We start from the raw sequence: 20268 nt of genomic DNA on the forward strand, positions 1-20268 counted from the left end.
CTCTGTCAAGCTAATCCTGACCGAAATGCCCCCATGCTTTAGGGGTCCATTTGAACTCCTGAATATTCTGTACACCAGGAAAGAGGTCTCTAAATTAAGCAAATATATACAACCATCTTGTACACATCTATAACCAGAAAAACCATGGAAATCCATCAACCGTTGTAGTGGCCTGGGAAATGCACCTCGCAGACTTCCAACTACAGGAAGCATTACTGAGCTGGGGCCCCTGCTGCTAAACTCTGGAATGTTCTCCACATTTGTCTGAGGCTACACTTCCTGCAGGTTATTCCCAGCCAGTGACTGGGAGCACTAGAGTATAGTAAACATACTAAGGCAGGCCTGTTCCTGAGAGATGCAGGCCTCTAATAGCCTTTCTCAGACTGTTCAACAGTCTAGGACACTTCCAGCCAGTCTTCTCTGCCTCTCTCATCACTTGGGGTCAGATTGGTGTTGCAATCTGAAAACTCTCCCAGCCTTCCCCCATCTTGCTCCTATTTTCTCTCACACAGGCATTTCCCCAAATAAAATCCTGGCACATTTAATCCTATCTTGGCATCTGCTTCTCTGAGAACCCAGACTAGTAGAACTATACCAATGAATATTCAGCCTTGAAAATTTAGCTTTGACGAATTAAACATACAGAGACAACAAAACCAGCTCTTGTTGAATAAGGGCTGTCCCATTAATCTGAAGTATAAATAACCAGTTTTGTACAAAATGATATCCGTATCTATAGCTGGATCTAACTCCTATATTACCTATGTTAACATAGTATCATTTTATTTAATATGACTTTTACAAAGTATGATTTTAACCTTAAATTAAAAATTTATCCTTTCCCATATGTCCAAAATAGGTTTCCAATCCCTTATCCCAAACCGTGGAGATGATGTGTATTTTGGAATGCAAAACTTTAAGAAAAGTAATGTACATCTGCCATATTTGACAGAACATCCCCCAGGGGGGAGGGGGACAGTACCTTATAATCAAATATATTACTGCTTTTTCTACAAAACATACAAAAATTAACACAAGTGAGTTAAAAGTAAATAGCCTCGAGGTGGTTCAAGTAGGGTTCAATACCAGATGAGTTCATCAAAGGTTAGGTTGTGAATCAAGTGAATTATAAGAAAACTGAGTTTCCAGAGCTTTTGAAGTTTGTGAATAAGGAACTGTGAACCTATTCACACTATAGAAAACTATGCAGCCCTTTAAAAAAATCAGAAATGCCATTTTACTAACACAGAAAAATAAATGCCCATCTGGATGAGGAAAGCACGTAACACAAGAACTTATGAGAACAACTTGCAAAGGCTAAGTATCGTATTATCCTTACATAGAGTGGGAAGAGGAAAGCGGAGACAATCTTCACTTGTCAAGGATTTCCACTCCTCACCTTTTGTTACCCAGAACACTTGGTGATGACTTCATCTCTGGTTCAGAAATGCGGTAGAAATATTGTTTAAGCATGAAATTATTTATATTATTTATGAGACAGAGAGAATAGGTTCACCTCTGTAAACTGCCTACGCTGATGGCAGGTAACTAAAATGTTACGCATAAGTTGGTGGCTGAGAGAGTGCACAAAGAAAATTTATTTAGGATACTAAATAAGCCTCATAGAATAAATAGAGGTGGCTGGCAAGATGGCCAAATAGGAACTGCTCTGGTCTGCAGCACCCAGCAAGATCAAGCAGAAGGCAGGTGATTTCTGCACTTCCCATTGAGATACCCAGTTCATCTCACTGGGGCTGGTTAGACAGTGAGTGCAGCCTACCGAGGGTGAGCCAAAGCAGGGTGGGGCATTGACTCCCTCCCCTAGCCAAGGGAAACCGTGAGGGACTGTGCTGTGAGCAATGGTGCATTCCAGCCCAGATACTACACATTTCCCACAGTCCACAACCCGCAGACCAGGAGATTCCCTCAGGTGACTACACTACCAAGGCCCTGGATTTCTAGCACAAAACTGGCCGGCCATTTGGGCAGACACAGAGCTAGCTGCAGAAGTTGTTGTTGTTTGTTTTTTTTTTTTCATACCCCAGTGGTGCCTGGAAGGCCAGTAAGACAGAACTGTTCACTCCCCTAAAAGGGGAGCTGAAGCCAGGGAGCCAAGTGATCTAGCTCAGTAGATCCCACCCCCACACAGGCCAGCAAGCTAAGATCCACTGGCTTGAAATTCTCACTGCCAGCACAGCAGTCTGAAGTCGACCTGGGATACACGAGCTTGGTGAGGGGAGGGGCATCTGCCATTATTGAGGTTTAAGTAGGCAGTTTTCCCCTCACAGTATAAACAAAGTCACCTGGAAGTTCAAACTGGGTGGAGCCCACTGCAGCTCAGCAAGCCGCTGTAGCCAGACTGCCTCTCTAGATTCCACCTCTCTGGGCAGGACATCTCTGAAAGAAAGGCAGCAGCTCCAGTCAAAGGCTTAGAGATAAAACTCCCATCTCCCTGGGACAAAACACCTGGCGGAAGGGGCGGCTATGGGCACAGCCTCAGCAGACTTAAATGTTCCTGCCTGCCAGCTCTGAAGACAGCAGCAGATCTCCCAGCACAGTGCTCGAGCTCTGCCAAGGGACAGACTGCCTCCTCAAGTGAGTCCCTGACCCCTGTGCCTCCTGACAGGGAGACACCTCCCAGCAGGGGTCGACAGACACCTCATATAGGACAGCTCCAGCTGGCATTTGGTGGGTGACCCTCGGGATGAAGCTTCCAGAGGAAGGAATGGCAGCTGTTCCTTTGCTGTTCTGCAGCCTCCACTAGTGACACCCAGGCAAACAGGGTCTGGAGTGGACCTCCAGCAAACTCCAGCAGACCTGCAGCAGAAGGGCCTGACTGTTAGAAGGAAAACTAACAAACAGAAAGGAATGGCAACAACATTAACAAAAAGGACGTCCACTCAAAAACCCCATCCGAAGGTCACCAACATCAAAGACCAAAGGTAGGTAAAACCACAAAGATGAAGAAAAATCAGCACAAAAAGGCTGAAAATCCAAAAACCAGAACACCTCTTCTCCTCCAAAGGATCACAACTCCTCGCCAGCAAGGGAACAAAACTGGACGGAGAATGAGTTTGACAAATTGACAGAAGTAGGCTTCAGAAGGCGGGTAATAACAAACTCCTCTGAGCTAAAGAAGTGTGTTCTAACCCAATGCAAGCAAGGTAAGAACCTTGAAAAAAAGTTAGAGGAATTGCTACCTAGAATAACCAGTTTAGAAAAGAATGTAAATGACCTGATGGAGCTGAAAAACACAGCACAAGCACTTTGTGAAGCATACACAAGTATCAACAGCCGCATCAATCAAGTGGAAGAAAGGAGATCAGAGAGTGAAGATCAACTTAATGAAATAAAGTGTGAAGACAAGATTAGAGAAAAAAAAGAATGAAAAGGAAAAAACAAAGCCTCCAAGAAATATAGGACTATGTGAAAAGACCAAACCTATGTTTAATTGGTATACCTGGAAGTGATGGGGAGAATGAAACCAAGTTGGAAAACACTCTTCAGGATATTATCCAGGTGAACATCCCCAGCCTAGCAAGACAGGCCAACATTCAAATTCAGAAAATACAGAGAACACCACAAAGATACACCTCAAGAAGAGCAACCCCAAGACACATAATCGTCAGACTCACCAAGGTTGAAATGAAGGAAAAAATGTTAAGGGCAGCCAGAGAGAAAGGTCAAGCTACCCACAAAGGGAAGCCCATCAGACTAACAGTGGATAGCTCTGCAGAAACCTTACAAGCCACAAGAGAGTGGGTGCCAACATTCAACATTCTTAAAGAAGAGAATTTTCAAGCCAGAATTTCATATCCAGCCAAACTAAGTTTCCTAAGCGAAGGAGAAATAAAATCCTTTACAGACAAGCAAATGCTGAGAGATTTTTGTCACCACCAGGCCTGCCTTACAAGAGCTCCTGAAGGAAGCACTAGATATGAAAAAGAAAAACCAAAACCAGCCACTGCAAAAACATACCAAATTGTAAAGACCATCGACACGATGAAGAAACTGCATCAACTGATGGGCAAAATAACCAGCTAGCATCATAATGACAGGATCAAATTCACACATAACATATATTAACCTTAAATGTAAACAGGCTAAATGCCCCCAATTAAAAGACACAGACTTGCAAATTGGATAAAGAATTAAGACTTACCAGTGTACTGTATTCAGGAGATCCATCTCATGTACAAAGACACACATAGGCTCAAAATAAAGGGATGGAGGAATATTTACCAAGCAAATGGAAGCAAAAAAAAGGAGGGTTGCAGTCTTAGTCTCTGATAAAACATACTTTAAACCAACAAAGATCAAAAGAGACAAAGAAGGGCCTTACATAATGGTAAAGGGATCAATGCAACAAGAAGAGCTAACTATCCTAAATATATATACACCCAATACAGGAGCACCCAGATTCACAAAACAAGGTCTTATACACCTACAAAGAGACTTAGACTCCCATACAATAATAGTGGGAGACGTTAACATCCCACTGTCAATATTAGACAGATCAATGAAACAGAAAATTAACTAGGATATTCAGGACTTCAACTCAGCTCTGGACCAAGCACCTAATAGACATCTACAGAACTCTCCACCCCAAATCAACAGAATATACATTCTTCTCAGCACCACACTTATTCTAAAATTGACCACATAATTGGAAGTAAAACACTCCTCAGCAAATGCAAAAGAATGGAAATCATAACAAACAGTCCCTCAGATCAACCACAGTGCAATCAAATTAGAACTCACGATTAAGAAACTCACTCAAAACCACACAACTACATGGAAACTGAACAACCTGCTCCTGAATGACTACTGGGTAAATAATGAAATTAAGGCAGAAATAAATACTTTGAAACCAATGGGAACAAAGACACAACATACCAGAATCTCTGGGACACCGCTAAAGCAGTTTTTAAAGGGAAATTTATAGTACTAAATGCCCACAGGAGAAGGTGGGAAAGATCTAAAATTGACACCCTAACATCACAATTAAAAGAACTAGAGAAGCAAGAGCAAACAAATTCAAAAGCTAGCGGAAGACGAGAAACACCTAAGATCAGAACAGAACTGAAGGAGATAGAGACATGAAAAACTCTTCAAAAAATCAATGAATCCAAGAGCTCGTTTTTTGAAAAGGTTAACAAAATAGATAGACTGTTAGCCAGACTAACAAAGAAGAAAAGAGAGAAGAATCAAATAGACACAACAAAAAATGACAAAGGGGATATCACCACTGATCCCACAGAAATACAAACTACCATCAGAGAATACTATAAACACCTCTACGCAAATAAACTAGAAAATCTAAAAGAAAGGGATAAATTCCTGGACGCATACACCCTCCCAAGACAAACCAGGAAGAAGTGGAATCCCTGAACAGACCAATAAGAAGTTAACTAATGCCTACCAACCAAAAAAAGGCCCAGGACCAGACAGATTAACAGCCAAATTCTACCAGAGGTACAAAGATGAGCTGGTACCATTCCTTCTGAAACTATTCCAAACAATAGAAAAAGAGGGACTCCTCCCTAACTAATTTTATGAAGCCAGCATCATCCTGATACCAAAACTTGGCAGAGACACAACAAAAAAAGAAAATTTCAGGCCAATGTCCCTGATGAACATCGATGTGAAAATCATCAAGAAAATACTGGCAAACTGAATCTAGCAGCATATCAAAGTTTATCCACGACAATCAAGTCAGCTTCATCCCTGTGATGCAAGGCTGGTTCAACATATGCAAATCAATAAACCTAATCCATCGCATAAACAGAACCAATGACAAAAACCACATGATTATCTCAATAGATGCAGAAAAGGCCTTCGATAAAATTCAACACCCCTTCACGCTAAAAACTCTCAATAAACTAAGTACTGATGGAATGTATCTAAAAATAATAAGAGCTACTTATGACAAACCCACAGCCAATATCATACTGAATAGGCAAAAGCTGGAAGCATTCTATTTGAAAACTGGCACAAGACAGGGATGCCCTCTCTCACCACTTCTATTCAACATAATAGTGGAAGTTCTGGCCAGGGCAACCAGGCAAGAGAAGGAAATAAAGGGTATTCAAACAGGAAGAGAAGAAGTCAAATTGTCTCTGTTTGCAGATGACATGATTGTATATTTAGAAACTCCATTGTCTCAGCCAAAAATCTCCTTAAACTGAAAACAACTTCAGCAAAGTCTCAGGATACAAAATTAATGTGCAAAATCACAAGCATTCCTACACATCAATAATAGAGAGCCAAATCATGAGTGAACTCCCACTCACAACTGCTACAAAGAAAATAAAATACCTAGGAATACAAGTTACAAGGGATGTGAAGGACCTCTTCAAGGAGAACTATAAACCACTGCTCAAGGAAATAAGAGAGGACACAAACAAATGGAAAAACATTCTATGCTCATGGATAGGAAGACTCAATATCGTGAAAATGGCCGTACTGCCCAAAGTAATTTATAGATTCAATGCTATCCCCATCAAGCTACCATTGATTTTCTTCACAGAATTAGAAAAAAACTACTTTAAATTTCATATGGAACCAAAAAAGAGCTTGTATAGCCAAGACAATCCTAAGCAAAAAGAACAAAGGTGGAGGCATCACACTACCTGACTTCAAACTATACTACAAGGCTATAGTAACAAAAACAGCACGGTACTGGTACCAAAACAGATATATAGACCAGTGGAACATAACAGAGACCTCAGAAATAATGCTACACATCTACAACCATCTGATCTTCAACAAACCTGACTAAAACAAGCAATGGGGAAAGGATTTCCTATGTAATAAATGGTGCTAAGAAAACTGGCTAGCCATATGCAGAAAACTGAAACTGGACCCCTTCCTTCACCTTATACAAAAATTAACTCAAGATGGATTAAAGATTTAAATGTAAGACCTAAAACCATAAAAACCCTAGAAGAAAACCTAGTCAATACCATTCAGGACATAGGCATGGGCAAAGACTTCATGACTAAAACATCAAAAGCAATGGCAACAAAAGCCAAAATTGACAAATGGGATCTAATTAAACTAAAGAGCTTCTGCACAGCAAAAGAAACTAGCATCAAAGTGAACACACAACCTACAGAATGGGAGAAAACTTTTGCAATCTATCCATCTGACAAAGGACTAATATCCAGAATCTACAAGGAACTTAAACAAATTTACAAGAAAAAACCCCATCAAAAAATGAGCAAAGGATATGAACAGACACTTCTCAAAAGAAGACATTTATGCAGCCAACAAACATATTTTAAAAAGCTCATCATCACTGGTCATTAGATAAATGCAAATCCAAACCACAATGAGATACCATCTCATGCCAGTTAGAATGGCAATCATTAAAAAGTCAGGAAACAACAGATGCTGGAGAGGATGTGGAGAAATAGTAGCACTTTTACACTGTTGGCGGGAGTGTAAATTAGTTCAACCACTGTGGAAGATGGTGCAGCAATTCCTCAAGGATCTAGAACCAGAAATACCATTTGACACAGCAATACCATTACTGGGTATATACCCAAAAGATTATAAATCATTCTACTATAAAGACACATGCACACTAACAATATATATTATATATATATTTCAGCACTACTAACAATAGCAAAGACTTGGTACCAACCCAAATGCCCATCAATGATGGACTAGATAAAGAAAATGTGGCACATATACACCATGGAATACACCATGGAATATGCAGCCATAAAAAAGAATGAGTTCATGTTCTTTGCGGAGACATGGATGAAGCTGGAAACCATCATTCTCAGCAAACTAACACAGGAACTGAAAACCAAACACCGCATGTTCTCACTCATAAGTGGGAGTTGAACAACAAGAACACATGGACACAGAAAGGGGAACATCACACACCGGGGCCTGTCAGGGGGTGGGGGCCTAGGGGAGGGATAGCATTAGGAGAAATACCCCATGTAGATGACGAGTTGATGGGTGCAGCAAACCACATGGCATGTGTATACATATGTAACAAACCTGCACGTTCTGCATGTGTATCCCAGAACTTAAAGTATAATAAAAATAAAATAAAAATAAATACACAATTAAAAAAAAATAATGCTCATGTCAAGGCAGTGGACATGGAGTATAGAAAACACAGACAGGAGTCCCTTCCAGTAGACCTGAGCCCAGACTTCTTGGCATCATTCCCCATATTAAAGGGGGAAACATAGGATATAGGATATGACTGCTCTCACTGGGAACCCCTCAAGAAACATCCAGTTCTAGACTTCTTTGTTCATGTGCTTCTGATTTCCTGCCCTGCCACTCGTGAAATGGCTCCTTTCTTCATCAACCACATAGGGAGCCAAGAGCCACAGGAGAGGCTGTTCACCTTCCCTGGCCTGCTCCCTCCCTAACCCTGTTCATTCTAAATGATAAAAAAGCAAACAAACAAAAAACAGATGGAGAACAGGGAGAAAAATTAATTAAGAAGGAAAAAATCCATCTTTGTTTCCCTAGTTGCTATATAGCCCTGAGAGAAATTGTCTGCAATGGATACAAGTTAAGAAATCGGAATTAGGGGTTGGAAATTCAAACCTAATACAGTAACATTCGCTTTTCATTTTACATATTCAGCATTGACTTTTTTATTTTTACAATAAGCATGTATTAACTTTATGGTTTTAAAACTCTCATATTTTAATTATGGGCACAACTGAGGATATTACATAATACATATAAAGTGCTAGATCAAATGTTAGCTATTATTCTCTTACAAACCACTATCTGGGAAGGTACTTTAACATGCGTTCCATTGGTGTGTTGTTTCTTCAGCCTCCTAAGTCTAAGGTACCGTGTTCAGCACTGGAGATATCCCAGTGAACAAAACACATGTGATAATATGCCATACATAAAAGTGTACATACCACTGTGGAGAAGACATTAAGCAAGTAATAGCACACGTAATGATTTAACTCCACTTGTGCTAAGTGCTATGAAGAAGAAGCGTGGGGTGACCAGTAAGATCCTCGTAACAGCTCTCTGAGGTGGTTTTCATCCTCAATTATGGATAAAGAGCTATCACTAATGTTTGTAACACTAAAGTGTGCTAATTATAATAACATAAAATTTCCTGAACAAATAGTAATTATAATAATTATCACTATTATAATAATGACAGGAAATTATTTTATGTCAATAGGTCAATGAGGAAAAGGATGGAAACAAATGAAGAAAAAAGTCTAAATGTGTGAGAGTATATATGGAAAATTACTGCCAGAGAATTTCTATAGCACTCTTGTGTTCCTCCAAAGAGGAAAATTCTTCCATGCAGAGGTTTAGAGATCTTCAATGCAAGATACCCATTCCATCCCTGGAACAATGAAATACTGACAAACACAAAGTTAACCTAGAAACAAATACAAGTTCTGTATTTTCCAAAGTTAATCCCTTATTTTCCAAGAGAGATCTAATTTCACAGACTTGGTTCTTTTGCGGCCATAAACTACTAAAATAACATGGAAACCTCAGTATTTTTATGTTTAAACCACATCAAAGATGACCTCTCGAACCTAGAAATAACATAAAAATCTAAGTCAAACCAAGTACTCTGTTTGGCTTGGAAAACATGGCCACTATGCTGGAGAGGCACTAAATAGTAAGAGATGAACATCTTCTGTCAAGATCTGCTCTAAACCAGAAACCCCATCAGCTTGGATGGCAAGGTTTCAACATTGCCATAATCAAGTATTTTTGGCTTCTGTAAAATAAAAGCCTGTAGAAATTGAACTTCAGGATGCAGAATGGTGGGCATTCCATCAAAACAACATATGATCAAGTTGCTCTTTGCTTCTGTCCCTGCCAGAGGTGTGATTCCAAAATCTTGACAAAGATTCCCTGAACTAAATACTGCACAAGTCTCTGTATTTAGTGAAGGAAAAATGAAAAATCAGAATTCTAGGCCCAGGGGTGTTGCCTGACAGCTCACAATAGAAAATATATCAGTTGATTTATCATACAAAATCAGAGAGTCATAAGAAAATCAGAGTGGTGCTAATGAGACAGCCAACCTTTGATGGAACCTTAACTTTATTTAGTGAAGGAAAAATGACAGCTTCACTTTAATTTTTGCTGTCACAAAACTGTTACAATAAAAAATTATGTTCTATTAAGTAGACAGCAAATCTATGGCACTTGTGCTACTACTGCTCCTCTCCATGCCCACGGCATACCTTGCATTTTCTATGACAGACTCAGCCTTGGAGGACAGCTTGACAGTTCCAAGTAGCCACCACCCACAAAGCGAAGCAGGCACAGAGTCGGAGTCTATCTGCCAACATTCCTTTGGGCTGACTATCCTACTTGACACTCACAATACTGTGTTCTATGACACCAGACAGAACCCATCAGTTTAAGCTGTGGCCATTTTAAGACCTGTGTTTGATATTGTTAAGAAATAGAGATAGAAGAAAAATAAGGCTTAAGTCACCATCAAATCAGTTACACTGTGTTTACCCTCCTCAGTGTCCATCACTTGTATTATAGAGACAGAAGATTACATGAGCCAATCACTGACCTTATGGAGAGCAGGAGCCAAGACTGGTACCAAAAATCCATTGTAAATGTAATTGACAAGCTGATTTCGAATCAAGGGGTGAGCCACCTAAGAGAGATGCAGATAGTCAAGAAAAAGGCAAAGAGTTCAATCTTCAGTTCTTAAAACAAAACAATTCTGTGTACATCCTGAACTCAAAAAGGAAATCCAAATTTTGGCCATTTATTCTGTGATTAAAGAACAAATCAGACCTCATACTGTCATGTAACCCCTTCAAATAGCTTATTCCAGCATAAACAGCTTGGTTAAAATTCACAGAAGTTGAACTTTCAAACATAATATTGGTAATTTTAAACTGTGTGTTTGGAAAAAACACAATAAACAGACTGAGTACGTATAAGGATTCATAAATTAAAGTTAACAAACTGGAAAGTTTAATTTTTGCCCCTTACTTTCTTCTAAATCACATCTCAACCTGTAACTAATTTTAAAAACTAAGCATAACTGTCAAAGCGAACAATTAAATACATTTATTTTGCTGGCAGAAAACATTTTCTCATTTTAAATATGTATTTCCTGATAGTCACTTATATTAAAGAGAAAGGCATTTAAAAATATTTTCAGAAAAATAGATAATATTCAAAAGCAGAAAACATTATCAGAGGTACAATACTTCTCATATTTGATTTCCAAAATATATTTAGTGTGGATAACCCTCTACTAATATCTTTTATAAGTAACCTTTTCAGTAGTCTTCCCCAAACAAAAAATCTTAAAAGTATATGGTTTCAATGTCAAAATACAGTATGAAATATATAATTTCCCTGTTCTTACCATGCCTATTAGCTTTATTTCTCTTTCTTAAAAAAGATGACAATGAAAAAGAGGAAGAAAGTCAAACAACAAAGTAAAAAACAATTTCTAGGAAAGTGAGGCTAGATCTTTAAATTACTGATAATCTCTCTGTGTGTATATATTTTTGGGGAAGAACTAATAGTAGTTCCATCTTTTTTATTTCCACAAACTGCAAGAAAATGTTGATAGACTCAATATTAAAGGAAAAAATAAGATGTAATCCATTTTTCTTATATATAAATAAAACTTCCTTTGACTTAGCAATAAAAATGAGATGGAACTAAAATAATTTACTTGTATTTTCTTCCAGAGGCTATTTCTTTATTTGGTAAATAAACAGATTATAACTAACATTTTTCATCCTACAATCACTATAAAGAAAACTTGATTTCTTAATAAATCTAACATTAAGGTAATATTTATGCTATATGGAACAAAACATTTTTATGAAAACTTACCACATCTTTAAATATATATAAAATCTGATTTTTATTGAAAACAGTAACAAGAAATCTAAAGGTAAAAATCTAATCAAGAAGCCAAATACACAAGAGTTCAGTGGTTGTTTTTTTTCCCCCCCAAACAGGCCAATTTCAAAGCAAATTTAATTTGTGTTTCAATGAAAATGCTTAACTTCTTCTAAATTCAATTGGGATAACAATATTCTTTATGTAGTATGCACCATTAAGCAAAATAAAGTGTTCTCCTTTATAAATTCCCAAGAAGACCTTGAAGTAGAAGTGGTATAATCTGGAGTACTTAGAAACCTAAAAATATCTATTTAATGAGTCAGGCATTGAACTTATTTTTTGATGGCTAAGTAGATAATCAAAACAGAATTAACACTTTTTATAAAGAAGATAAAGAAAATCTACTCATTTCTTTTTCTCAGTTAAAACTTACAGAAACCTACAAACTAACATTTTCACTCATTCAAGGACATTCACTTGGCTTAAAGTAAAGCACCAATATTCCATAAACATTTATTAACATTTTAAAAAGTGAATGCTTTTAAATTAATCCTTTGCAATGCTTGTGCTCTGAACGAAGATATAGCAAAGGGATCCTTCATCGTGCTCTGGTACCTGTATGACTGCATTGCAAAACTCCAGGGAGTTCATGAACTGGACAAGAGAAGGAAGTAGAAGCCAGTCATCTTTCAGAAGGCAGTGCCATTCCTCGCCTTTCTCTTCTAGCTTTGTAGGCAGGGAAGAGTAGAGACCACTGAGCCCAGTTGCAAGTACCTGTATTCAGAAATAAAAACAAAATAAATGCTTTTCCAAAGTTCTCAACCTGCAATTAACAGCTCACAGGTGATGCCAATGCTGATGTTTCCAAAACTATATCTTTAAGTAGCAAGGTATTAAAGGTATAAGAGCCCATCAGCCAGCTAAAAACGATGCAAACAGGTGGAGATAGCAGGGAAGAACAACTCTGGCAGAAGGACAGCAATACCAGAACTATCTGGCTAATATACACACAGTTGGTATGGGTTGCTTATCTCTCATGTGCCAGGCACTATGCTGGCCTTGGTGCAGGGGAAGTACACACAAAGATGAATGAAACATTATTCTGGCCTCAAGAAATTCAGGAGAGGAACAAATTCATAAACAACATCCTATAGTACAATACATCAAGGGCAAATACAGAGAAGGCACATACCCCAGCCTAGAGAATCCCCTGTTTTGAGGTGGTCCAGGACAGAAAGTCACATACATTGGAACCATGAGCTTTATGAGAAAGATTCCATGCAATTCCTTGCATGCTTGAGGTCATGACTGACAGCTGCACGTTTGTAGTTTAGAAAGCACTTCCACATATATTTTCTCATTTGATCTTCACAAACAATAGCAAGGAGAAAGAATTGGGGGACAGCAATCAGCTAGTTAGATGTAATGACAAGATTCAAGCAGAGATAAAGTGAGTCTACATGGAGGCATCAGCACTAGGAAAAGAGAGGAGGAAATAAAATTTGAGTATCACATGGAAGGTGGATATGAGGGTGATCTAATCATGACATCTATCAGTCTGGCATTAATCCAATACTCTTAGGGCTTGCTTCCTCCCTTACTGTTCTGTTCCTTAATTTAAACTGACAGCCTTTGGGCTTGGTAAGTGGGATACCTCAAAACTGTCAACTTACCCAACTTGGTCACCAAGAAAATGGTGATGCCTTTAATAGACACAGAAATGTAAGAAGATAACACACTTAATGCTGAGTGCTTGTTGATTTTACTTTGTGGAATATCAAACCAGGGAAGCAATGAATTTCATAGTACTGGAGGCCTCCCAGCTGGGAAGTGATACTGAATTAAGCAGCAACTTGGAGATCCTGACTTGCTAGATACGTATAGGATGGCCAGGGATGGCACAGAATGAATGCAAAGGAGTCAGCTATGGGGCCAGGGGTGGTGGCTCATGCCTGTAATCCCAGCACTTTGCAGGGCTGAGGTGGGTGGATCACTTGAACCAGGAGTTTGAGACCAGTCCAACCAACAAGGCGAAACCCAGTTTTTACTAAAAATACAAAATTAGCTGGGCATGGTGGCATGAGTCTGTAATCTCAGCTACTCAGGAGACTGAGGTAAGAGAGAATCACTTGTGCCTGGGAGGCGGAGGTTGCAGTGAGCTGAGACTGGACCACTGTACTCCAGCCTGGCCCACTGTACTCCAGCCTGGCCGACAGAGCTGGAGTGCCTTAAAAGAAAAAGAAAAAAAAAAAAAAAGGCCAGCTACAAAAGTCTTTGCTCTAGCACAAACCCTGAGGTGACAATGGCCTCGAATGAGATGGAAACATTCAAGAAAATATAATGAGGCAGGCCCAGAAAAGAAATAGTGACATACTCATTGATCTCACTGTCTAATGAGAGATTAACAGGCAATTAAAACAGTGTTAGAAATGCTCAGAATACATAATAGAAAATATATAGTGCTGTGGGTGTACAAAAGACTTAACTCAGATTTGGAGGGTTGGCAGCAGGAAATATTCTCAGAAGAAGTGATGTCTAAGCTGATGAAGAGTAAGTAGAAGTTAGCCAGAAAAAGAGTAGGGGGAAGAATATTCCAAGCAGAGAAAACAGCATATACAAAAGCTCAAAGGAGAAAGCAAAGATGGTATTCTCCAGGAACTAAGAGAAGCGCAGTATTGTTAGAGTGCAGAATTACAGGTAGAAAGAGGCTGGCAAGGTGAACGGGAATCAGATCCTGCAGGGTTTTATAGGACAACATGAGGAGCGTGTGAGGCATCCAAATGGAGAGCCCAGTATTCAGATACGTGGGGCTGATGCTTAAAAGAGAGCTCTGGGCTAGAGATGGAGCCGTCAACATGTAGATAGGACCTCAAGCCATATGAACCAGAGAGAGAAGGAAAGGGAGATTTAGACAGATGAGATATGACAAAATAATCCACAGTGCCTGGCATCACAAACAGGAAGTCAGGAGGAGGGGTGGGCTTAGGGATGTTAAACTTGGAAAAAAATTATCTGTAGACCTATTGTTGCCTCCCTTTTCCCCTTGTCCTGTTCTCACAGCACTCTCTGTATGCCTTTGTGTAGCAATCATCTTTCTTGCATGTATTAGTGTATTGCCTACCTCTCCATCTCTCCTGACTTGTTCTGGAGAACAAGACTTGTTCATTCCAGTCCACACTGGAGGTATGGATGATTTGTCCAGTCAGGTATGTTGAGTTTCAGATGCTAGGAGTCCTTCCCATGAATAACATACGCAACTCAACAACAGAGTACAGGTCGGGGAGGTCTTAACATGGAGAGACCATATGAAGTCATGGGAGGATCTAGGAGGGGTGGGGGAGATGGTATAGGAGCCCCCAGTAGAGTATAAAGGACAGGGAGACAAATAGATGAACCATTTCAGTACTAGAGAAATCAAAAAATTATATAAATTTCTCTGTTCTATTTCCTGGTTCCTGGCAACCTTTAATCACTCATTCATTTACTCACTCCTTAAAAAAAGAAATACCAAACACTTACTTCAGGCCAGGTACTACATTAAGAAAATACAACCGTAAACAAGACAGTACATTTACCTCTTTTTAAAAAATCAGGGCATCTGTGGTCCCAAAGGAGAATGTCCCCTATTCAAAGTGAACATACCCATACAAACACTTTCATTCCAGTTTTGAATGTGACCCAAATGAGTCGCTTCTTAGAAATCAGAAATCTCCGGCAAAAGAGAACAGAGACCAAAAGTTCTCCTCGAAGAGAAATCTTATCTTGATGCCACATTTTTTAAAATCAATTACATTTGCTAACTCCTGCTAAATTAACCACAGAACAAAGGCTTTAATTCTGCATACTCCTGATTTCTTAACCACTTTGAGGCTTTGAAGATGAATTCATAAAGACAGGCTTAATTTGTCTGACTAAAAAGCTGGGAATAACTATTCAGTATATCAATATAATTACAGCAACATTAATTTTCAAATTACATACATCAGTGACAGTAATTAAAAATAACACATATGTAATATTCACTTTTTAAAATGAGTATTCTGAAAGGGCATGGCTGAGATGTGAACAGAAGCCTGCCCATCCAGAAGGATAGTCCCTGTACAGAAGGATACTCTGTATGCACAAGGATACTCCCAGAAGACAGAAAGACGTTGTCCGTACAGAAGTGACAGCTGAACAGGAAGTCCTGTCATGTTCCTGCCACTACAAAAAGTTTCTCTGCTATCTCCTTCAGAATGGCAAAGAAACAGAGGAGAAAATATTCTGCAGAATAAAGAGTATTATACAGTCTTAGGAAAAGATTCTAAATCTTTATGGTATTTATATCCTCCCTTCCTAGGCTGTGCTTAGAGTTCAGATCCATTCACCCAGACTGCACATATTTCTAGAACACAGACTGTGGGCCAGACATACGCAAGATTGGTCCTGGGGAAAGATTAGTGAACAAGGCAGACCGGGAGAGATGGAGAATATGGCTGATAAACCAATAAATGCAAGAAAGATAATTACTACCTAAGGGGATATAGAGTGCTGTGGGAACAGGACAAGGAAAAGGAAAGATACCAACAGGTCTGTAGCTAACTTTTCTAGGTTAAGAGATGAATAGAACATTCTATTTACTTTTAAATTTCATTTTTTAACTTAGAATTAAATTACAAAAGTTTAAACATAGATGTATTCAACAGCTCATTAAAAATAAAATTCCCATCCAGTATTTTAGACTTTTATTGATCCTTGGATTCCCATTCACACACACACACAAAAATTGCAAAATATTCTATTTATTCCCAACACATTAAGCATTAACCCATTTTTCACTTATTTTTCACTTATGTGCACTTATTTTTCACTTATTTTCCCTCAAGAATCTCTTTAAAAGAAACAAATCACATGTAAAACCACAAGGATAACAATAGACAAAAAAGCAAACAACTTCCCTGGCAGCAGTATAGCAACGCAGTTGCTGAGACCAAGGATTTTAGTATCAGACAAACGTGGTTTTGAACCAGAGTCTGCCACTGACAGGCAGTTATTAAAGTTCTCTAAATTTCCGTTTCTTCACTGAGTTGTTGCCAGGATTAAAGAAAATAATGCATGTACCAAGATTTGCATAATGTTTTACACATAGAAATGTTTCCAATGAAGGAAAGAAAGATGACATACAAAAAAAAAAGAAAAAAAGGAAGAAGACATGTACAGAGCAGTGAACAAGTAATGTTTAACTTTAAACATCTAATGATATCTGGTTAATTTTAGCAAACACAAAGATTTTTGGCAGATGGCTTTAGTCTGAAGCTCGCAGCATAACACCTGGTGGGGACTATTTGATACAACTTGCCAAAATAAAAAGCCTCATAAATTTTGGATATGGGATAAATAACATTCTACCTGCGGCTGTGTACCTAAAGGTCGCTTGCTTTAATTTGCATTACTTGATTTACGTATACACCGTTTTCTACATTTGCCAGTATATAACAGTGGCATGGGCTTAACAGTCAATATTTATTTTTTTTTTTTTAAAGTGACAGGGTCATTTAGTCCCCTTTTGTTGGCACCAAATTGTTCCCTAGATTATCTTCATTCTCCTTCTTTTCCTGGGAAAGCACATCTTGAGTTATGAGGCAGCAGAACCAGCAAGCTCTTCCTATCAACTATAACAGTAAAGGTTTACAAAAGGGGTCCAATTTCCTGAAAGAGTCATTACTTTTCCAACAGCCTGATGCTAACACGCTTTGACAATCATACTAATTAGAGAAATCTTTTTGTCAACTGTGGTCCTTAGCTGGATGGTTAATAGAGTATGCTTTTATCTTCAACATAAAGAGGCCTTTTTTTTTTAATTACGTTGTCAGATGTAATTATAGAAAACTGGGTACAAATGAGATTATGGGATCTATCCTAAGGGGCAACTTAACACAATGAAGCTCGTGTTCCATTCTAGCAAACAAGGTCAGCTGGAGATGTTGTTTTCACTCCAACTTTAACGATCTGTACAGTGTTTTAAAATACATTTTTATAAAAGCAACACTCAACTAAAACCTGCTTATGACACAGTTAAATAGAAATCTAAACATTTAAAATGGTCCATTCTTGTCATAATATATTTAAATTTTTTAATTATGAAATATCAAAAATACACAAAGCATAATAGAAACCCATCACCAAGACTTAACAGATTTTAATATTCTGCAAAAATTTCTTTAGAACACTCTGATTTTTTCAAACAATAAAAATTAGAAATAGAACTACACCCCACTCCAATCTCATTACCATCCCTTCTCCTTCCTTCACCCCCAGAAAGTCACAGTCTTGAACTTCGCATATATTATTATCCTTGCGGTTGTTTTGTACTTTTACTGTATACACATGTATCCAAAAAACAGCATACACTAAGATTCTGCGTTTTAAAATTTTATGTAAACTCTAGGCGGCACAGTGGCTCATGCCTGTAACCCCAGCATTTTGGGAGGCCGGGCGGGCAGATCACTTGAGGTCAGGAGTTCGAGACCAGCCTGGTCAACACAGTGAAACTCTGTCTCTACTAAAAATACAAAAAATTACCCAGGCATGGTGGCACACGCCTGTAGTCCCAGCTATTCGGGAGGCTGAGGCATGAGAATCACTTGAACCCGGGAGGCAGGGTTGCAGTGAGCCGAGATCACGCCACCACACTCCAGCCTGGGTGACAGAGCGAGACTCTGTTTCAATAAATAAATAAATAACTCAATATGTTTTTTGATTTACTGCTGTTCATACACATAGTTACATGACAGTACACTATTCATACACTTTGAATGCTGAAAAGTATTCCACTGATGTATGAATAAACCAGTTTATCTTTCACTTCACGTACTTCTATTTTTCTGTTGTTCAAATCACTGTTTTATTGAACATCTTTGTATATGTATCCTTGTAAATAAGTGCCAGATTTCTCCAGGCCAGATATCTAGAAGGGAATTTGCAGGATCACACGGTATGCAAATATTCAGGTTTACCAAACATTGCCATACTGCTTTCCTGAGTTACCATGCCAATTTATATTCTCAAAAGTTCTTTTTTTTTGTTTGTTTTCACACTCTTGACAACACAGTTACCACTTAATACTTACTACTCTGATAAGTATTAACTGGGGTCTCATTGCATCACCAATAGTGGAATAACTTAACATAGGCCCCTTGCTGTAATGCAAAAAGTATATAGCATCACTTGTAAAGTATCCTTGCCAAAAATATTTAACCTAAATTTAACTGGGCGTGTAGATCTAAGTCCAATTTGTAGGAAACGCAGGGTTAGGGACAAGTCAAACTACACAAGAAACAATCAAACTCAGAATGTGGGGATGTTTTATAAGACAATGGCTTGGTCTCTTAAAAAGTCAATGTCATGGGGAAGAAAAGTGGCAGGTTGTTATTATATTAATGGAGACTAAAGAGACCTGATAGCTAGATGTGTATCTTTTATTGGACTCTACAAAGGGGGAGAAAAAAGCTATGAAAGTAATTTGGGGCATAATGGGAGAACTGGATACTAGATCGTATTAAGGAATTATTGTATAATGTTCTTAGGTATAATAACAGTATTGTGGTTATGTGGGAGAATGTCCCCATTCATAGGAAATACAGACTAAAGTATCTAACATCTGTAACTTAATTTCAAATGGTACAACAAAAACAAATAAAAGCATAAAATACCAAAGAATGGCAAAATATTAACAACTTTGAATCTAGGTGGTGTGCATACACTGTTCATCTTAGTGTTTTAAATTTTCTGTATTTTACTTTTTCTTACAATAAAAAGTTTTTAAAACATAAATTGCATCAACTTTATAGATTAATTTGCAGGAATGTCTCATCTGTACAGTATCTACAGGCTGTAGAGCTTTCCATTTATTTAGATCTTTTATGCCCTTTATAATTTTCTCCACAAAGGCCTTTCATGTATTTGTTAGATTTATTTCAAGATACCTTATGATTATGTTGCTCTTGTAAATGGTATTTTCTAAATTGCCTTTTGCATATTGATCAAGTGAACCACCTGAATATTTTGATTTGTTACAATATCTGCTCTCCTTTAACAGCAGAATTACACAACTGAATTAAACAATTCAAATAAGCTAAAACCCAAACCTCGTATAGCTCCCTCTCAAAACTGCTATTAAGAGGTTTTCTTTAGAGCAGTTTAAGGTTCACAACAAAACTGAGAGGAAGGTACAGAGATATCCCACATACACGCTGCCCCAACACATGCGCAGCCTCCCTGATTATCAATATCCTCTACCAGAGGGCTACATTTGTTACAACTGATGAACTCACAGTGACGTAGTAGAGTCACCCCCAAAACCATAGTTTACATAAGCGCTCACTCAGTGTTTTACATTCTATGGGTTTGGACAAATGTATATTG

The 20268-nt window shown here is 38.3% G+C and overlaps 1 protein-coding gene across 9 annotated transcripts in view; it reads right to left on the bottom strand.

The window, feature by feature from the left end:
• Positions 1 to 20268, bottom strand: part of FHIP1A (FHF complex subunit HOOK interacting protein 1A) — a 277030-nt gene that overhangs the window by 77523 nt on the left and 179239 nt on the right. For all 9 annotated transcript variants that reach the window (XM_011710586.2, XM_011710589.3, XM_011710587.2 and 6 more), the window contains 2 exons: positions 12481 to 12639; positions 10562 to 10648 (listed from right to left, as the gene is read on the bottom strand). In XM_011710586.2, coding sequence (XP_011708888.1) covers positions 10562 to 10648; positions 12481 to 12639 — 246 coding nt within the window. The remainder of the gene's footprint in view (positions 1 to 10561; positions 10649 to 12480; positions 12640 to 20268) is intronic.

This window comes from Macaca nemestrina, chromosome 3 (assembly GCF_043159975.1).
Source record: "Macaca nemestrina isolate mMacNem1 chromosome 3, mMacNem.hap1, whole genome shotgun sequence".
In the NCBI taxonomy this organism is placed as follows: domain Eukaryota; kingdom Metazoa; phylum Chordata; class Mammalia; order Primates; family Cercopithecidae; genus Macaca; species Macaca nemestrina.